General features: G+C 36.0%; 1 protein-coding gene across 1 annotated transcript; it reads left to right on the top strand.

Annotated features, from left to right (window-relative positions):
• The first annotated feature begins 756 nt into the window (after positions 1 to 756).
• LOC125494878 (cytochrome P450 81Q32-like) lies at positions 757 to 18,896 on the top strand. Its single transcript, XM_057392653.1, has 3 exons — positions 757 to 1,393; positions 2,389 to 2,702; positions 18,101 to 18,896. Exons 1-3 carry the CDS (start codon positions 781 to 783, stop codon positions 18,722 to 18,724), a joined length of 1,551 nt encoding a protein of 516 aa, XP_057248636.1. The 5' UTR covers positions 757 to 780; the 3' UTR covers positions 18,725 to 18,896.
• The last annotated feature ends 662 nt before the right edge of the window (positions 18,897 to 19,558 follow it).

Here is a 19,558-nt window from a genome sequence, read left to right as displayed (position 1 = left end):
ATAATACAAACTTTATATTAATTTTTCCTACAGTATGTCAATTTCACTTAAAACTTTAAAACATGCAAAAAGATTTAGAAAGTTTTTTAAAACTAAAATTTCTTTCTCTCTTCTCCACCACCCACAAAACTGACCTCACCCCCTCCTCCACCATGAAACCACCAGCAACCCCTTCCGTCCCTACCCCGAAACCACCTCAACCCCTCCCCCACCCCAAAACCACCCCAACCACCCCTCTCCTACCCATGAAGCCACCCCATCCCTTTTCCTAGACTCTGAAATAGCCCCCACAATCATTAGAATTCTCGATTGAGGAATAAAACAACAGAATCATAGCTTTGCTAGAGTGCTAGTGGGCAGAGGTGGGGAAGGAGTGGTTTTTTTGGTGGGCAGGGGTAAGAAAAATGGGTGAAAGATAAAAAAATAATAAGGTTTGGAAGGGAAGGAGGAAAAGAGAAAAACAACTAATGAAATAGTGACACGTATTCCCATTTTACCTATTTATTAAGTTACATCCAACTTTACGAAACGTAGGTATAAAGTTTTTGTATTATTTAAAAAGAACCTAAAATTTGTATTATTTTGGAAGAATCAACCAAAGTGTATTATTTCGATTAAATAATTCTTATTCTATCATATATTTTAAGAGTTCCAAAATTTCAGTTTTTATTTCCTCCTAGAATAACTCACCATTCATCCCAATTGTTAGCACTTTCATAGGATTATTTAGGAGAACATTAATTACTCCTCCCCCAGCCCCAACAAAAAAAATTTGGAAAGATGCACTTGTACTATCTCCCCATCGCGGTGGTATTGTACATGGCGACATTCCACTTTTGGCGAAAATTGCAAAAAAGGCCTCCTACACCCTTTTTGTGTTTACCAGTGATTGGCCATTTTTGGCTGGTAACATTCCCATTAGCCGAGTGCTTAGCCAAGCTAGCAGAACGATACGGCCCTATTGTTTATCTAGAGTTCGGGTGGACGCGCAGTCTGGCTGTCTGCTCCGCCTCCGCTGTAGAGGAATGCCTCAGTAAAAATGACGTTGCCTTTTGCAACCGCCCACACCGCATTCTAATCGGTAAGTACGCAGGCAACAACTTTACTAGTATCAATTTTGCACCTTACGGCCCCCACTGGCGGAACTTACGCAGGATCGCCGCGGTTGAGCTTCTCTCATCTCACCGCCTTCAGTCTCTTTCCGGCATCCATATACGGGCCGATGAAGTCCGTTTGCTTGTGCAACGACTCTACAGTAAAGTCATCGCAGGGTCAGATACAGAATCAAAATCAAAGGTAGTTGACATGAGGCCTGAGTTATTTGACATGGCCATGAGCGTGATGACTAGATTGATATTTGGGAAGAGGTACCAAGGGTTGCAAGCTAACAGTGGCGGATCCAGGATTTGACGCACGTGGGCTCGGAATCGTTCTAAAAAAACCCGAGAGTAATAATATTAAAGTTGTTTACGCGTTAACAATTATGTAGCATATATTTAAACATCCAAAAATACAGATATAGAAAAGGACAATTATATCCTCAATTTTTTTGGAAGAAATATAAATCCAAGTAGTTAGATATATATTAACTATGTACAAATTAAAAATTGGAAGGCAAAAAGTTCAAAAGTAATATATAGAATCACAGCTAAACTAAAAACATTAGTTTGGATTCTAAAAATAATAAAAATAAATATAATTTTTTTAGGGGATTAAGAAAGGGAAATTTGATATGAATAAACCATATATATTTTCAAATTTCGGGATAATTATCATAATAATCCAAACTCTTTTTTTTTTTTGTCATCACCATTTTGGGTACATTGTATATAGGAAATTGAAGAGTTCATATTATTTCGATAAGATAATACTCAAGGTTTGGTATTTTTCAAAATGAGAAGTTGAGATTATTGTAAGAAGATGGTTAAAAGTTGGGATTACTTGAAAAAAAATTCCTAAAAAAGAAATAAACAAAATACTCCATAAAACCTAAAACTAAAAGGAAGCAAAAAAAAATTATAAAGTAGAGCTCTAAAAAAAAAAAAGAACAAAAACGCAAACTTGTATGGAAAGAAAACAAAAAAAAATGAAAAGATCAATCAAGAACTTAATGAAGATGATGTTGACATTTGAAAAAAAAAAATAAAGAAAGCAAAAGGTACACAAAAGCCTCCTAAGGGATTTGAACCCGCGTTGGGAGAACGAGTTGAATATTTGCAGACCAGCCAACCACTGAGCTAGACACCTAAAACTAATTATAATGCGATGCGGAAAAACTATAAATTTTATCCAGTTTTCGATTTTTCGTCGTTTTTCATTTTTTTTTCTCCAATTTTTTTGTGGGTTCAGTTGAACCCACTGAACCCACGCTGGATCCGCCCCTGCAAGCTAAGAAGCTAGAGAAGATGGTCGAAACCTTTTTTGGGTTTGCTAACGTGGTTCATTTTGGAGATTTTATCCCGTATCTCAGGTGGTTAGACTGGGGGAAAGAGAGGAGGTTACAAAAGTTCAAACAAGATAGAGACGCACTTATGAGAGATTTGATTGAAGAGTACATAATGGAGATGAAGGTAAAAGACTGCCATAGTGAAAACAATGATGACTCAACGGTAAAAGTCAAGCCCATGCTTCAAGTGCTGTTGGAGCTGCAACAATCCCAGCCGGAGTATTACAAAGATGAGATCATCTTCAGCATCTTGTTGGTACGTTACTTTACCCACTTCGTTTTCTTTTAATTTATGCACTCAATAATTTTTTGCACAGAATATTCGCATCTACACTTACAATCTATATATCATATTGGTGATTTATACGAGTTGTACTTGGTCTAGTAGTAAGATTTGTATTTTACAATTTTAAGGTTGTGGGATCAAACCTCACTAGAAGCACTTTAGAGATGGGATTCCCATACCATCTCCTACTCCCAAAGGTCTTGTCTGTATAGCTAGACCGGATAAACCTATGCGAGTTTCCAATCCAATAATATATACTTCCTCTGTTTCTTTTTACTTGCAACGGTTTGACTTTTACACTATTCTCCAACTCTACTTAGTTTATATTTGGTGATTTATAGTTAAGGAAAAACATATTCATGTGGGATCTTGTTAGATTCGTCTGATTGTATATATTTTCCGAATATATACTTTTTATAATTTTTAATTATCGGTAATTAAACTTACTGATGGTTGAAATTATGCATTGGTAAGCGTGAAAGTCAAACTATTGCAAGTCATATAAAAAGAAACCGAAGAACTATATGTAGAAAAAGATTTGTATATACTTACGTACTAGCATTGGTGATTTATACATAGGAAAAAAAAATAGACTATCACAGTTCAGTGTTTACAATCTTAAACTTCAAACTGTATACGTTGAATTTTTTGTATTAAAACAAATATTAGTTAGCAACTTTCAAAAGATTCGGTATCAATAATACGTCTATATAGGACCAGGTTCCTTTTAGCTAAATTTCATCATATATATTTCAGTTTAGTTTAACAAAATAAATTCAGGTTGCAGGAGAAAGGCTAGTGGTGTTGGCATCACCTTTGATTTCATGGGTATTGAGATCCAGTCTCACCCATTACCAGATGGATATCCAAATGCCCCTCCCCCTTACTTGCAAGCTAAGGAATTTCAACTTATCTTATTAAAAGAAAATCAATTCTGCTAAAGTAAAGTAAAATAAAATGAATTTTCTATAGCTGAATTAATTTTTTTTTTTTTTTTGCTAAGTAAGAGAAGTATATTAACACAAAAAATGATTTACAACCTAAACAACAATTCCAGCAATAAACAGCCCAACTAGGTTGGCCCCTTGATTAACTGGAATTCTGAGAAAAGAACATAAACTATACATTTTCCAACTTGCTATTTATCCAACTTTGATCCCTAACACTAAGCTTCTTTGAGAGAACCATTTCAATTCTTTGCTGAATTAGCTGCTTTAATCTCTTGAAAACTACTTCTGGCCTCCAGACAGCCTGATTCCAAACAGCTTCATTCCTTACCCACCAAATGTGATACACCAGACCACTGAACACAACAACCATGAACTTCTTTTGGACCCCTGATCTTCGACTTCTTTGAATGTAATACATCTGTCTTTGATATGTGTTATGGACAGCAGAGACCCTCAGCCAGCTCTTCACCATTTCCAAGCACTTTATTGAATAAGCACATTGGAAAAATAAATGGTCATGTGATTCAGCTCCAGTCTCACATAAGCTGCACTGATCTGAATCCACCACTCCTATCTTGACTAGAACATCATTTGTTCTAAGTCTTCCATTCATCACCAGCCAGCTAATTACTCTGTGTTTAGGAACAGCCAATCTGTTCCATACAAGCTTGTCCCAATGAATCACATTGTGTTCTCCTCTCAATTTCTTATAAACATCCTGCACCTTGTACTTCTGCATATTCTTCAAGTCAAGTTCACTGTAATGCATCTTCAAGTTATTCTTTGCTTTACAAATTTGTTTACAATACCAACAGCAGTCTAAAGGAGGTTCATACTCCCACCATTGAGTATCCTTGATGTACACCTCATGAACCCACTTAACCCATAAAAAACATATTTAGCAATAACTGCCCTATTCCAAATCCTTATTTGTCTGATGCCCAAGCCTCCTGCTTGTTTTGGAGAACAAACTCTCTCCCAAGCCATATTACCAGCTTTGTTACTATTATACTCACCTGTCCAAAGAAATGCCCTACAAATCCTTTCAATCTCATGCAGGATAGTTAGGGGAATGATGAACAATCACTACAAAAAAAAGTCCATTTAGAGACGGACAAAATCCGTCCCTAAATAGGTCGAATCCATCGCTATATGGGCTTAGAGACGGATTTAGAGACGGATATTGTCCCTCTCTAAAACCCTTGTCGCTAATTCGAGTTAGAGACGGATTTTGAAAATCCGTCTCTAAATTCTCTGAAAATATGAAAAATATATAAACGAAATTAATAACACGATAGTTCCTAATATTATTATGATTATATTTAATCACCTAATTACCTACCTAGTTCAAGTTGATCTCATTATCATTTTGGAATATTCCTTAAGTCAACCCGGTTCAGCTCTACAAGGGAAAGGATAAGAAGACTCCACAGTCGCATGAATCGCTGTTCGTAGGAATCGAACTTGTGACCTCAAAGAAACGAGAAGAAGCTCCAACCAACTACACCAAATACAACTTGTATACTTCTCTACGTAATATTGGTAATATGTAGAAGAAACTAATTTAGAGACGGATTCAAAAATCCGTCCTTAATTTAGAGACGGATTTTAAATCCGTCCCTAATGTAGAGACGGATTTTCAAAATCCGTCCCTAAATTAAAGATGTGCAATAAAATAATCATATCTAAATTTAGAGACGGATTTTTTTAAATCCGTCCCTAAATTATAGATGAATTTATAAAATTCGTCACTAAATTAAAGAACTGCAATAAAATATTTATATTTAAATTTAGAGAAGTATTTTTTAAATCCGTCTCTAAATTTAGAGACGAATTTTAAAAATCCGTCCCTAAATTAGAGACGGATTTGTAAAATCCGTCTCTAACTTAGAGACGGATTTTTGAAATCCGTCCCTAAATTAAAGAATCGCAATAAAATATTCATAATTAAATTTAGAGACAGATTTTTAGAATCCTTCTCTAAGTTAAAGATGGATTTTAGAAATCCGTCTCTAAGTTAGAGACGGATATTCTAAAATCTGTTTCGAATTTAGGGACGGATATTTAAAATTCGTCCCTAAAGTTAGAGACAGATTTAAAAATCCGTCTCAAAATTATAGATGGATTTTCAAAATCCTTCTCTAAATAAATTTAGAGACAGATTATCAGTATTCCGTCTCTAAATTAGAAACGGATATATATCCGTCGCCAAAAATCCGTTGCTATATGAGCTTTTTTTTGTAGTGAATTGTGCCAGTACTGGTGAATACTTATTAGAACTGAGTTAATCAAAATAACTCTTGCCATGTAGGACATATTCCTACTGCTCCAAACTCTAATCCTGGAGCACATCTTATCAATGATTCCAGTGCACTCTGCAACCTTAATCTTCCTTGCACATACTGGTACACCAAGGTACTTGAAGGGGAGGTTACTATGAGCAAAGCCCGACACTTCTTTTACTCTTTGAATAATCTCTTGCTTCACACTAGCTGTGTAAAAGTTTGATTTTGCTTCACTTATCTGCAACCCTAAAGTTGTTGAAAAAAGCATAAAAGCCTTGAGCATGGTGTATATTGCAGGGAGTTCTCCAGCACAACATAGTATGACATCATCAGCAAAAGCCATATGAGTGAGCTGGCTTTGCTTACATCTGGGATGAAAATTGAAAGAGGGGTGATCTTCCACACATCTCATAATCCTTGTGAGGTATTCCATACATATCACAAACAAAAGAGGTGGGATCCCCCTGTCTCAAGCCTCTCTTGGAACTAAAATATCCATGAAGGCCTCCATTCACCTTTAAAGAGAACTTAGGGGTCCTGACATAAGTCATAATTAACTTCCTACACTTCTCAGGGAACATCAAAGCAGATAGCATTTCTTCTAAAAAGTCCCATTCATTAGTGTCATAGGCTTTTTTCAAATCTAGTTTCATAATACAACTAGGTTTTACATTCTTTCTACCATAGTGTCTCACTAGATCCTGACAAACCATAATGTTGTAAGCAATGTATCTATCCTTTACAAAAGCCCCCTGGTTCTCAGCTATGATATCAGGTAAAATCAGACTTAACCTGTTGCAAATCATCTTTGTAATACACTTGTACATTGTGTTACAGCATGCTATTGGTCTGAACTTAGTTACTGAGCTAGGACAATTCACCTTAGGAATGAGAGTTAAGGCAGTAGCATTCAGTTCAGTTAAGAGTTTACCATGTTGAATCATATCAAGGATGGCCTGTGTGACCTCATCTCCAACTATGTCCCATGAATCTCGAAAGAAGTGAGTCCCATATCCATCAGGACCTGGACTCTTATCTCCTGGAATGGAAAATAATGCCTCCTTAACCTCTTGGGCTGTGTAGGCTCTTTCTAATAAATGTATGTGATCCCTTGACAAGACTGGCCCCTTTTCTATCACCACTCTCTTCACCTTTGTTCTATGCTCCATCTTAGAGCCTAACAACTGTTGATAGTATGTCAGAAAAGCCTGATTGACATCCTGTAGTTGTTCTTGCCATTGCCCATTTATATCATGAATAGCATACACAGTATTCTTCAGCTTTCTAGCTTTGATGGATTGATGAAATAATGTTGTGTTTTCATCCCCATCTTTGCACCATTGCATTTTTGCCTTTTGAGCTAGAAAAGTTTGATAACTGTTATGGATTCTCATGTAGCTCAAACATGCTTGAAGTTCATCATTCCTTGCTTCTAAATCCTGAGGCCTCCTCTGTAATTCTTCTTGACATGCTATCATCTTCAGGTAAGCTGCCCTATCTTGGCATTGAATATCTGAGAAACCATCAGCATTTAGTTTCTTTAGATCTTGTTTAAGCATCTTCAATTTCTGAACCACTTTGAACATCAAAGTCCCTTGAACTACATTTCCCCAATTCCTGCTCACCAACTCAGAAAAGTTAGGTGCAGAACTCCACATTTTAAAATATTTAAATGGGTGCTTCCCAATTACCAGTGAAGGGTATACCATTATCACAATAGGGCAATGATCAAATTGCCCTTCTGGAAGGAAATGAGTCACAGCTGATGGGTAAATCTCAGACCATTTTTGATTCACCATAGCTCTATCAAGTTTGCAGAACACACGACTTTCACCATGTTGCTTGTTATTCCAAGTGAATCTACACCCAGTACTAGCCATGTCCAGAAGCTTGCATCTACTAACACACTCTTGGAGCCTCTCAACCTCTTGCTGTCTGACACTTGTCCCTATTCTCTCATCAGGATTAAGAATACAGTTGTAGTCTCCAGCAACAATCCATGGTGTGTGAATGCTACCAACCAAATTCTCTAACTCCTGCCACACCTTTTCTCTTTCTTTTTCATCATTAGTCGCATAAACAATAGAACACTGGAAGCTGTATTGACTTCCCACAGGCTTTACCATGCAATGTATCATTTGACTAGTGCACTGGAGAATAGTAATCTAAAAACTACTAGGATTCCGGGCCAAGACAATTCTACCACCTTTATGAAAGGCTGAGTTTGTTGTGAAGCACCAACCTTTAAATAAACTAAGGTAAACCTCACCCATATTGTGAGCTTTTACCTTCGTTTCCAGAAGCCCAACCAAACCAGCATTTTGGTTAATAAGCATAGCTTTAACATCCTTTTTCTTCTGCTGGCTGTTGACGCCCCTAACATTCCATATTAAGATCTTATCCATTTTCTCCAGGAGGTCTTCCACCTCCTAGCATTCCCCCTGAGTCACATTCTACTTGACCCACCAACACTACTTTTCCTTTGTCTGTTTCCTTTCCTTTTCCATGTTCCTCATTTACAAGTCTGCACCATTTCCTCCTCATTACTATCTTCATTCACAGCTTCTAGGATTGTAAATGAGTTTCTAGTTTCAGCTCCTTCCTGGCTAGCTAAACTTCTCCTAATAGATTTTTTAGCTTGCTGAAACTCTTGTTGCCTAGATGATTCACCTTTAGCTCCATTCTCTCCTTCCTCTGCAGTAACCTGCTTTTTCCTCCAAACTTGTTTAACCAGCGCCCTGGTACACTGCTTGACCTCATGTCCCATCATCTTACAAGCTTCACAAAAGGTTGGTTTCCATTCATAATGGATGGGCACCTCCATCGTCTGATTTTTTTCATTGATGAAGTGAACTCTCCCAGGGAATTCCTGACCAATTGTCACTTCTAACATTACTCTAGCATACATCAATTTATCTCTTTCCTTTGTGGCTTGGTCCAGTTTAACTAGCTTCCCTATTGGACTTACAATCTTCTCCAGGCATGACGCCCCCCAATATTTAAAGTCTAGTTGCAGCTGAACCCAGATAGGCAACACTGTAACATCTTCCTTACACATTTCTACATCAGCATTCCATGGTTTCACTACCAGAGGTTTCCTATCAAAAAATGGAACATTCCCTGCAAGAATCTGATCTCTCTTCTCCATTGTAGTAAACCTAACTACATATACTCCTTTCTTTGCCATCGTTATCTTATCTATTCCCATATTTCTCCATATCCTCCGAAAAAAACCATCCATTACATGAACAGGGGGGTTAGCACCAACTACAAAACAATATATAGATGAGTTCCAGTACTCAATCTCATGTTGAATATCATCCATTTCTATTTTCACAACATTAACGTTTTCAGTTTCAGGGGAGAATAATATTGGAACAGGATCAGTTTTACCTTCAAATCGACGATTCTGGGTAGACTCAATCTTCTCTCCAGACTTGTTGATGGACTCTAACCAATCAGAGAATTTATTCCTTACCATCGATTGTTGCTGTAATGCTTGCAAAGAGGATTTCGGAGATAAAATTTCCTCCATAACCTCCTCTACTTCATCATCTTTGATATCCAGTTCTTCAATGCCCATAACTTCATCAACTAGTCTAACTTTTTTAGCTTGAGAATCCGATGGACCCTTCCCTTTCTCCTTAGTTAAGTTTGCCTGAGATGCCTTCTGTTTTACCTTGGACTTCCTTGCCATGGCTGCCTGCGTAGGAGTTACGCGGAGAGAAAACCAAAGAGGAGAAAAGCGCGCAAACTATTAAATTAATTTTGTTGAATTAAACTTAAATGTGATGTAATTAAGCTAAAAAAATATAGGGCCTGAGTTGTATTATATATTCATACAAGTTTTGAATGGCTTTTTTTCAGCGTTATCCATGTATTATAAATATCTATTATATTTTCTAAGCTTTCTTATCCTAACCTAGTTTTTTCCATTAATTTATCTTGTAAGATAAAAATGTAAATGATGAGTATGATGTTCATATTGATACTCATTGTGCTTATGTCTAGTAATTTATAGAATACCATATTTTTCATTAGGTACTTATGTGGTTTTACAAAATGCGTGAGTTATCCCTCCAGTTTTAATAATTCATTTAGGCACCCCTCAGGTTTGAATATAATGTACCATATACCCTTAATAACTTATGGGTGTTGATTTTCTTAAATTAAATGATCCAAAATCAGTTGACCTATCCCAATTCCCCTAATATTTCACATTATACCCAACAAAGTCTTCTAAAAGCTGACAAAATTGCCTAAGACGTAGTTAGGCCACTATTAAAACTATTTTGACCGCGGATTAAAGGTGATTTTATATCACTATGAAATGACATTTTTGGCATAGTGTAGGTTAACATGCGAATCGGGTTGGGGTAACGTTTAAGTGAATTTTGGTCATTTAAGTTAACAGAGTCAACACAAATAAGTTATTGAGGGTGTTTGTATATTATATGAAAACTTAAGAGATACTTAATTTCTATGATCTTTATTAGTTTACCCATATTTCTTTTTGGGATGTCCCTTATTAGTTTACCCCTTTCTTTTGTTTCTATTTTTGAAATGGGACCACTAACTTTTCGTCACATATACATTCAACATTAATATAAAATAATAGTTTCTCTTTCTTTCTATGACAGTATGACCCATAACATTATTATCCTAAAACTCTGTGCAAAATAAAGGGGTAAACTAATAAAGACCGGAGGGAATAACTGATAAATTTTTGAAACCGCATACATACCTCACGAATTTCATAAAACGTCAAAGATACCTGGTGAAACATTCATATCATTAATCATAGTTCATTTCTAATTAGATTTATAATAGAACAATACGTGTCAATTTTTTTTTCACCTTATTTTCAGTCCATTAGAAATTTTTAATAATGATACTTTAATTTTATGACCTTGGTGACCATTATTATGAGGTTATATAATTACATTAGTATGGAATATTACGAGAGAATGCGGAGTTGCACATAGTGGAAGGTGATAGAAGTGTAGCACATCTAACAAAATAATTCCTAACTAAACTCCAAATCATATAGCAAGATAAGTCAAGGTCGTCGATTCTACAAACACAAACGATACCAAGAACTAGATAGCCTTGACTCAATTTAACTAAATAAGTGACAAACAAATTATCAATAGGACATTAAACTAACATGATATATATCACTACTACATAACTAAGCTATAGCAACGCTTCAATAGCGTTGCTATAAGGTATAATAACGTTGCAAAAGATCAAATGCAACGCTTTAAAAGTATTTCAATAAGTCCTGTTGCATTAGGTCTAATGCAACGCTTACAAGGGGATATTGCAACGCTTCATAGAAACGTTGCATGATTTGTCCAATGCAACGCTTTTTGAAGTGCAACGTTTTTAGCCTCCTATTGCAACGCTTTTAAGATTATACGTTGATACAATGGCAACGTTTTTCTCATCAAATGCAACGCTTCTACATTTATTATAAACACAAGTGCAACACTTTTTCATCTATATGCAACACTTCTACATAGTTTATAAATCAGAAGTGCAGCACTTTTTCAGCTATATGCAACACTTTTTAATATAGTTGCAACGCCGAATCAATTACTTTCTAATTAAACGAATTCCCTGTAATTCCATTACTAAAAGCTACTAATGCATTAAAAATGGCTTCGAAAAAGTCATATATTATAGCAAAAGTCGACATCAAATCTGGCTAGGGAGTTACTACTTACTAGTTAGGGTTTTGGCTTTGTTTCGGAGAAAAACGAAAAATGTTGGCTGGGTTGTGGGGGAAAAGAAATGAGGAGGCTTAGAAAAAATTGGGGATGGCGCTTTAGTTTTTGGATAGCCCGCTTCTTCTTATTTTATTTTTTTTGTTTTATTTCTTATAATGCAACGTTTTTCATAAATTGTTGCCTGTAAACGTTGCTTAAATCAGTAGAATGCAACACTTTGGCTAAAACGTCGCTTAAAATGTTGCATTAGATTGTAATATGCAACGTTTCGATTAAAAGTGTTGCAACATTATACTATTTGTTAAATAATGCAACACAAAAAAAAGTGTTGCAACCATATTGTTGCAATAGCCTAGTTATGTAGTAGTTATATATATATACACTAAACTATTGTAATTAATTAATAATAACAAAAGAAGTAATAAATTTAAAGGCCCTTAGAATTAAGCATCCCCACTAGCATAAGTAACACATGAATTATTCCCTTCCCATGAATCAATAGTCCAAAAGGTATAATGCGACCTTAAAATACCATAGAATTCTCCCGAGTCCCAATGGCTACTTTAAACAAGCAATCTTACCTATTCACATGAAATCATGCAAGAAAGATTTATATATATAATACCAATAAATTATATCCTACCTACTTATTCCCATAGAGATAACCATGCTCTTGATTGAATCAACAAATCTATTTAGATACAATTCCATCCAACTTAAGACATAAGATATCAATTAAATTAAAATACCATCTATTGCTAACATGTTATAGATAATAAGCACAAATTCGGTAAAGCAAGAACATTAAATCATTTAAATTGGGGTTTAGGGAAGATTTATGCATCAATCATATCAAGGATTCAACTTAACCCTAGATTATAAGATTACTCACACAAAAATTGAAATAACAAAGCAATTAAGAATAACAATTAGACATGATAATAATAGAGAGAGAAAAGTAGAGAAACTTAGCCTTTTACTAGAATGAAGATGATCCAAAGTAGACAAATCTAATTAAGATCTAGAATTTCAATGGTGTAATTCTCTTCAAAAGATATCTAAGAAGTCTCCACTCTAGAGTTATATTCTAGAATAATAAAAACGGCCTAAAATGTGTTTAGGAAACCATATCATACTTTAATAAACTAAAAAAAAATGAAATAAAGTATCTCCGGGAAAAATGACCTCGAAAATAGCTTTCTGCACGTCGTGCAAGGTCATGCACGGGTGAGCGAATTTCGCTCGGTCGTGCGGAGAGCATAACCCTTGGTTCCTTTTTTCTACATTGTTGCGCGGGTGAGCAACGATGTGCTTGGTCCCAAAACTCATCGCTCAGCAAGCGAAATCACAAGTGGTCCAGCCAGTGGCGGATCCAGGAAATGAACTACGTGGGTTCGAGCTTGTTCAAATATATAGCCGAATCTAGTCTTATATGTACGCGAAGCGTGTGGCAAAATTTTAATACTAATACTTATATTTAAAGGCGTTTAAAACATTTATACCTATTGATTGTATTTTGAGTTAGACAATTTATTTCAATTTTAATTTTTCAATGATATAAACAAACATGTATTTACAACTATTATTTTAAATGTTGGTATAAAAAGTGAACATAATCTCTCTACATATATTAATTGTTTCGATATTGAACAAGAGGATACCTGATATTGCGATTTGCGAGGCCATCATGTATAATAATCCTTGAACCTCGCCAGTAAGATGTGCCTGCAAGATGAACTCCACGCACGGGGTGGGTCCCCGTGGCGGAGCCTCCGACGCTCAAGTCAGTACCCAAATATGGATCAATATTATAGAGAAAGTAGTGTAATTTGTAGGGAGTGGAGAGAGATCCCTTTACCTTGACCGTTAGTCCCCTATTTATAATAGTGACTTATTAGGTTAAATAGAGTAAATGAGCCTCTTAGGGCCTACGGGCCATATAACAAGTTATTCCTAATAGAGGAACGAGCATACTCGTATTGGGCCTATATATTATTATTAAGGTAATTGGGAATAAAGACCGCTTTAGGTGGCGTCATTATTATTCCCATACAACTAGCCCCCCAGGTCTAAGTTCAATTGAAGATGGAACTTGAGCTGGACACTTTATAATTTAGATATGGAATGTGCCTTGAGGCTTTATAATATATTACCATCTTTGCGGTCAGTGTTACAAAGATAATATCGAGTTTGTACCATACCGTTGCACTTGGTTCCCTTTCGAGCCACAAGTTGCTAATCGGTCAATTGACAGTACATGGTGTCGAGCTTTTACCGTTGCACTTGCTACTTTTTGAATCACAAGTTGCTAATCAGTCAGCTGACAATACATGGATCCTTGTCGGAAGTTGCTAGATTCCTTTTAGCTTGAATGAAAAGAATGTAGTTTAGCAATTAACAATAGAGTCACTTTGTTAACTCTACATTTCTATGATCATTTTGAGCAATTAATACTCAAACGTTTTTCTGACGATTATTACTAGTTAGCCCCCACTCTTGAGTTGTGTCAGGTTAAGAGTGACATCAATATTTTTTTTTTCTTTTCATGAGGTAACATTTGTATGACTTTATATGACTTTATCCAGCTATTATGATATACTTACTAGCCCCCCACTGTTAAGTTGAGTTGGAGTCGGCTTAAGAGTATTATAGTCGAATAATATTTACAATGTATGCTATGAATATGAGTACGTACGCTCCATTATTTGCGCCATAAAGATATGCTATGGCGTAGTCATTATTCTTCACATAAGCATAATTGAAACAAAGCTAATAAACACATGTTGTGAGGTGGACTTAGTCACACTCTTGTGGTATGTTCTTGCAAGCTAATAAACAAAGCAGATCCACTTAGGTCGTAGACCGATAGAGAGATAGTCAATTTTGAAGTTTGCTTCTCTCTAACGGCAGATCCACTTAGGTCGTAGACCGATAGAGAGATAGTCAATTTTGAGGCCTCATTCTTCATTCAGAGTAGTGTGGAGACATGACTCGATTGCTTGATGATACATCTGCTCAAATAAAGAGCTTTACTTGTTTGAAAAATTGGAAGCTTTTAAGTCCAACCTCCTTGTCCAATGACTAACTCTTGATCTTGCAACGATGACTCTGTTGTTAGATGTCCCCAATATATTTAGTTCATGCCCAAATAAAGAGCATTATAGGAGATGGAGTATATGTACCAATAGTAAAGTTGCTCATATTCGATGAGAGTGTTTTCAACAACTTATTTTTCATTTCATAGAGTGAGAAAATCATATTTGGTCCCCTATGACCTTGATGTAAGAGATCTCCAGATTCATGAAATATGCATGTTTGCCTTTATTATGTAAATGTGTAGATATATCTCAAATAATGATGATCACTCGATGATATATAGGTCTACTCAAATAAAGAGGTTCATGAGTGTGCAAAAGGAAGCTTCCAAGTTCAGCCTTGTTGGTGAATAACTCTTGATCTTGCAACGTCGACTCTGTTGATGGATGTCCCCGATAATATACTCACTTCAGCATGATTTGCCCAAATAAAGAGCATTATAGCATGTGAGCTAGAGTTTCTATACCAATAGTGAGGCATATTTGATGACAGAGTTGTCATTAGTAACTCTACTAAGTATATCCGTGAGTCAGCTCTTTAATTGTTGTCGACAATAAGGTATGCAAACCATAGTCTGAAAATACTTTCATCCCCTTGATTCTTGTCCACACACAAGGTTTCATTTAGAGAGAAGTTGTGTAGATGACCCAATTAATCAAGGTTTCCGCCTCAGCAAGAGTAATACGAAAGTGTGTATTTGCTTGTGAGAGTACACCCTTATGATCACATAATGATAGCATCGTACAGCTGTAAAAACTCAATTAAACAGTCTGTAAAGCAGTCAGAGTGCACAACATTAGCTCAATAAGAGGAAAAAAGGAGCATACAACATTATGACTTTAATAAGGCATTTTGTCAAATACTTTGAGTGCATTACTAATACGTCTTGTGTACATCACATTGGTAAACTTAAGCCCAAGCTTAGATGATGATTACAACCAAAGCATATAATAGACAATATTTATCAATTTACGGTAGGACCCAATAATTTCAGGCACATAGATAGAATGTGATAATTTGTTGACTTGTAGGGATAAGAAAATACTTAGCTTATTGTTGAAGATGACGAGATGTTTGGCGACACTGAGTTGCTTTCATTTTGTGACGGCAACCTCAGCTGTACTTATTTGCTTCCCACTGCCGTAATCAGCTTTCTCCTCTATTTCTTATAACTTGTAGCAATAAGTTTGTTTAAGAGAGAGTGGGATAATATAAAGCTCGATGGTGCTTCTTAGGGATTGGTTTGATGCTTCTTAGGAATCAGTTTGATGCTTCTTCACATCTTATTCCTGAAATTGGTCTTATGCTAGTGGAGACTTATTATCCTTGCTTGAACTTGCAGTAGCTTTTTGCTTAAAAGGAGAATTAGAGATGGTCCACATTTGGCCGATCAAAAGGGGTGGTTCTACCTCTGTTCATATGTTGGATGGATGCATCTTTTAACTGTCTTGCCCAAAATTATCAATTATGAGCGTTATTAAGGTGTCCTTTCCTATATCACATTGAATGATAAATTTCACCCTAGACTGATAAGGTATATTTATTTGATGTAGACATACAATGATCTCACCATAGCAGAACAATAAGTCATTGTACACAATTTCAATTTCCTAGATATATTCATATTATATATCAACAATAAGGGGAAAGATAGAAAAACTTATCTTTTCATAAATTTGTGCCCTCTGTTTGTGAAGGTTCTGTTACTTGCTTTCTGTTTGAGAAGATTGTGATTCTTTATCTCAACATATCTGGCACAACTTGCGAAGGTCATGGCAGAAAATATCGGAGTCGAGCTTTTCTCCCGTAAAGATACAAGATACTCCAGTAGCCTCACCTTGAGCAAATTTCATTTTACCTATGTTTGCCATAATTGTTTCTTTGCGTCGCAGCCAACAAGTCAAAGACTCCACCTTTATCATTGGATTTCTATCCAAATTTAATCGCTAATTGGGAATCTTGATAGAAGATAAACCTTTCTACCTGATGCATGCTACTGGAACGATATCATGATTATTATCAATCAATTTTCCAATATTTTATAGTAGCTAATCATAAGTGGTAAAATCTATGATTGATTAGTAGCGTGAGAATTTGCCACGGATGAGCATTGAATTTACGTATCATCTTCCATCCGTTTACACCGTTCTTTCCCGTGAGGTTCTAGGGCAATAGTTAATTATCGCCCCCTCCTTCTAGCGCCAATTGTTTCGATATTGAACAAGAGGATACCTGATATTGCGATTTGCGAGGCCATCATGTATAATAATCCTTGAACCTCGCCAGTAAGATGTGCCTGCAAGATGACTCCACGCACGGGGTGGGTCCCCGTGGCGGAGCCTCCGACGCTCAAGTCAGTACCCAAATATGGATCAATATTATAGAGAAAGTAGTGTAATTTGTAGGGAGTGGAGAGAGATCCCTTTACCTTGACCGTTAGTCCCCTATTTATAATAGTGACTTATTAGGTTAAATAGAGTAAATGAGCCTCTTAGGGCCTACGGGCCATATAACAAGTTATTCCTAATAGAGGAACGAGCATACTCGTATTGGGCCTATATATTATTATTAAGGTAATTGGGAATAAAGACCGCTTTAGGTGGCGTCATTATTATTCCCATACATTAATCTTTGTTCAAACGACTAATGAATTAAACTCTACTATTTTTACCTTATATTTATAAGTTTTAGGTAAAATAAGTATTGAAAACTTATATTTGATGTCTAAGTACTCGGTGAAAGGGGAATATATAAAGAAGGGAAGGTAGAAAATGAAGGACTAGAAGAACCAAGAGAAAAAAAAAAACTAAAGTTGTAGTAGTAATGAAAACACGAAGGATTTTCTCGGCCGGGATTTGATCCCGTGATCACACAAGTCCATAACTCAAGCTTCAGCGTGCTACCACTGTACCACTGCGCTATATATCATATTTGATATACAACTGGATGTTTTTGTATATAGAGTTTTTCGGGTTTCCTGTAAAAATCAATTTTCTCGACGGATCCAGCGTGGGTTCAGTGGGTCATGATTGTCCATGAAATTCCCATTCATGTGATATGGTCCATATAGAATAGTGAGAGTGTATATGAATGGAGGTTCTTGTTTGATTGGTTAGAATGTTTATCTTCAAAATATCAATTACTTTTAGTACCTTCTACTATTACCTAATGAAAGAAATTAATAGTATTTATACGTGAAGAAACAAACCAGAATAACAAAAAAAAAAACCTTAGATTGAGTGGAAGCTACTATTAGAACATTTTTTACTGATTATGTCTTGAATGTCACTACAAATGGTGAACAGGATCTCTTAGTAGGAGGATCAGACTCGTCAGCCACAACAATAGAATGGGCATTCTCACTCTTACTTAACCATCCAGAAGTTCTAAAAAAGGCGCATACAGAAATTGAAAACCATGTAGGACATGATAGATTGCTTGCAGAATCCGATCTTAAGAGCCTTCCTTATGTTCAATGCATCATCAAAGAAACACTCCGAATGTACCCACCTAATCCAACTCTTTTCCCTCATGAATCTTCAAAGGATTGCATCGTCGGAGGGTACCTTATTCCACAGGGCACGTCACTTGATGTCAACATCTGGGCAATACAAAATGACCCTAATATTTGGGGTGATCCCCAAAATTTTCGGCCAGAAAGATTTGATGGCGTAGAAGGCTATCGTATTGGGTTCAAAATGATGCCATTTGGTTCAGGAAGAAGGATATGTCCTGGAGAAGGCTTGGCAATTCGTGTTCTTAGCCTTGCTATAGGCTCTCTAATCCAGTGTTTTGAGTGGGAGAGGATCGATGATCAACTCGTGGATATGAACAAAGTGCCTGACCTTTTCATGCACAAGATTGTTCCACTTCAAGCAAGGGTTGCACCTCGTCACGGCGCTATCACCAAATTACTTACCAAAATATGACTGTACATGACGTGAACGCCTTCCCCACCTTCAAAATGATGGGATCTGAAATTTGAGTCAATATGTTTGACTTTGTTTCTTTGCTCTCCTCTCTTGTATTTTCATAAACAAACATGAGTTAAGAGTTTGTACTAGCTCTGTTTTATTTCTAATGATTAAACTTGTTTTTCCATGGTTTCTTATACACAAAATTGAATAGTATTTATATATGTCAATGACATTCTAGATAAAATAGGTAGTAAACTCCATATGACACCGAATGAAGATTATGTTGTCCATTGCACTACATACTCATTACATACTAAGATACATACACGCTACAGCATGAAGATTATGCTAATAAAATAGGTGATAAACTCCCTTGTAGAACATTTGCCCTGTAATTAACAAACAATTCAAGAGCATTTCTTTCTGTCTGCTAATCAGTTTAAATGAGAAGAAAACTACTAGACTTACCATTAGGATCCGTAACTTAATTGATCACCAAGTCACCAAAATCAACTTCAAAGCATATGCCATGTGATAGGAATAGGAACAACATTATATCAAGAGTACAAAAGAGAGTAGCGTTACATGAACAAACATCTAACACCTATTGGAAGTATGCTCAATTTCGAAGGGCGTAGCTATTGGATTTTCTTAAATCTGTAATTTTTTAGAATCACAACTAGCACTTAAGTAGCACCACAAACAATGTGAACAATCTATTGCTCGAAAGGTGCATGAAAAGTGAAGTAATGGACTAGATGCTCTAAATCACTTAACTAGCAACATAAACAATGTGAACAAAACTGGTTTAGGATATACGGGTCAGCAACACAATGTACGACACAG

Source organism: Beta vulgaris, chromosome 2 (genome assembly GCF_026745355.1).
Source record: "Beta vulgaris subsp. vulgaris cultivar EL10 chromosome 2, EL10.2, whole genome shotgun sequence".
Classification (NCBI taxonomy): Eukaryota; Viridiplantae; Streptophyta; class Magnoliopsida; order Caryophyllales; family Amaranthaceae; genus Beta; species Beta vulgaris.
This window is presented reverse-complemented; position numbering and strand designations above follow the sequence as displayed.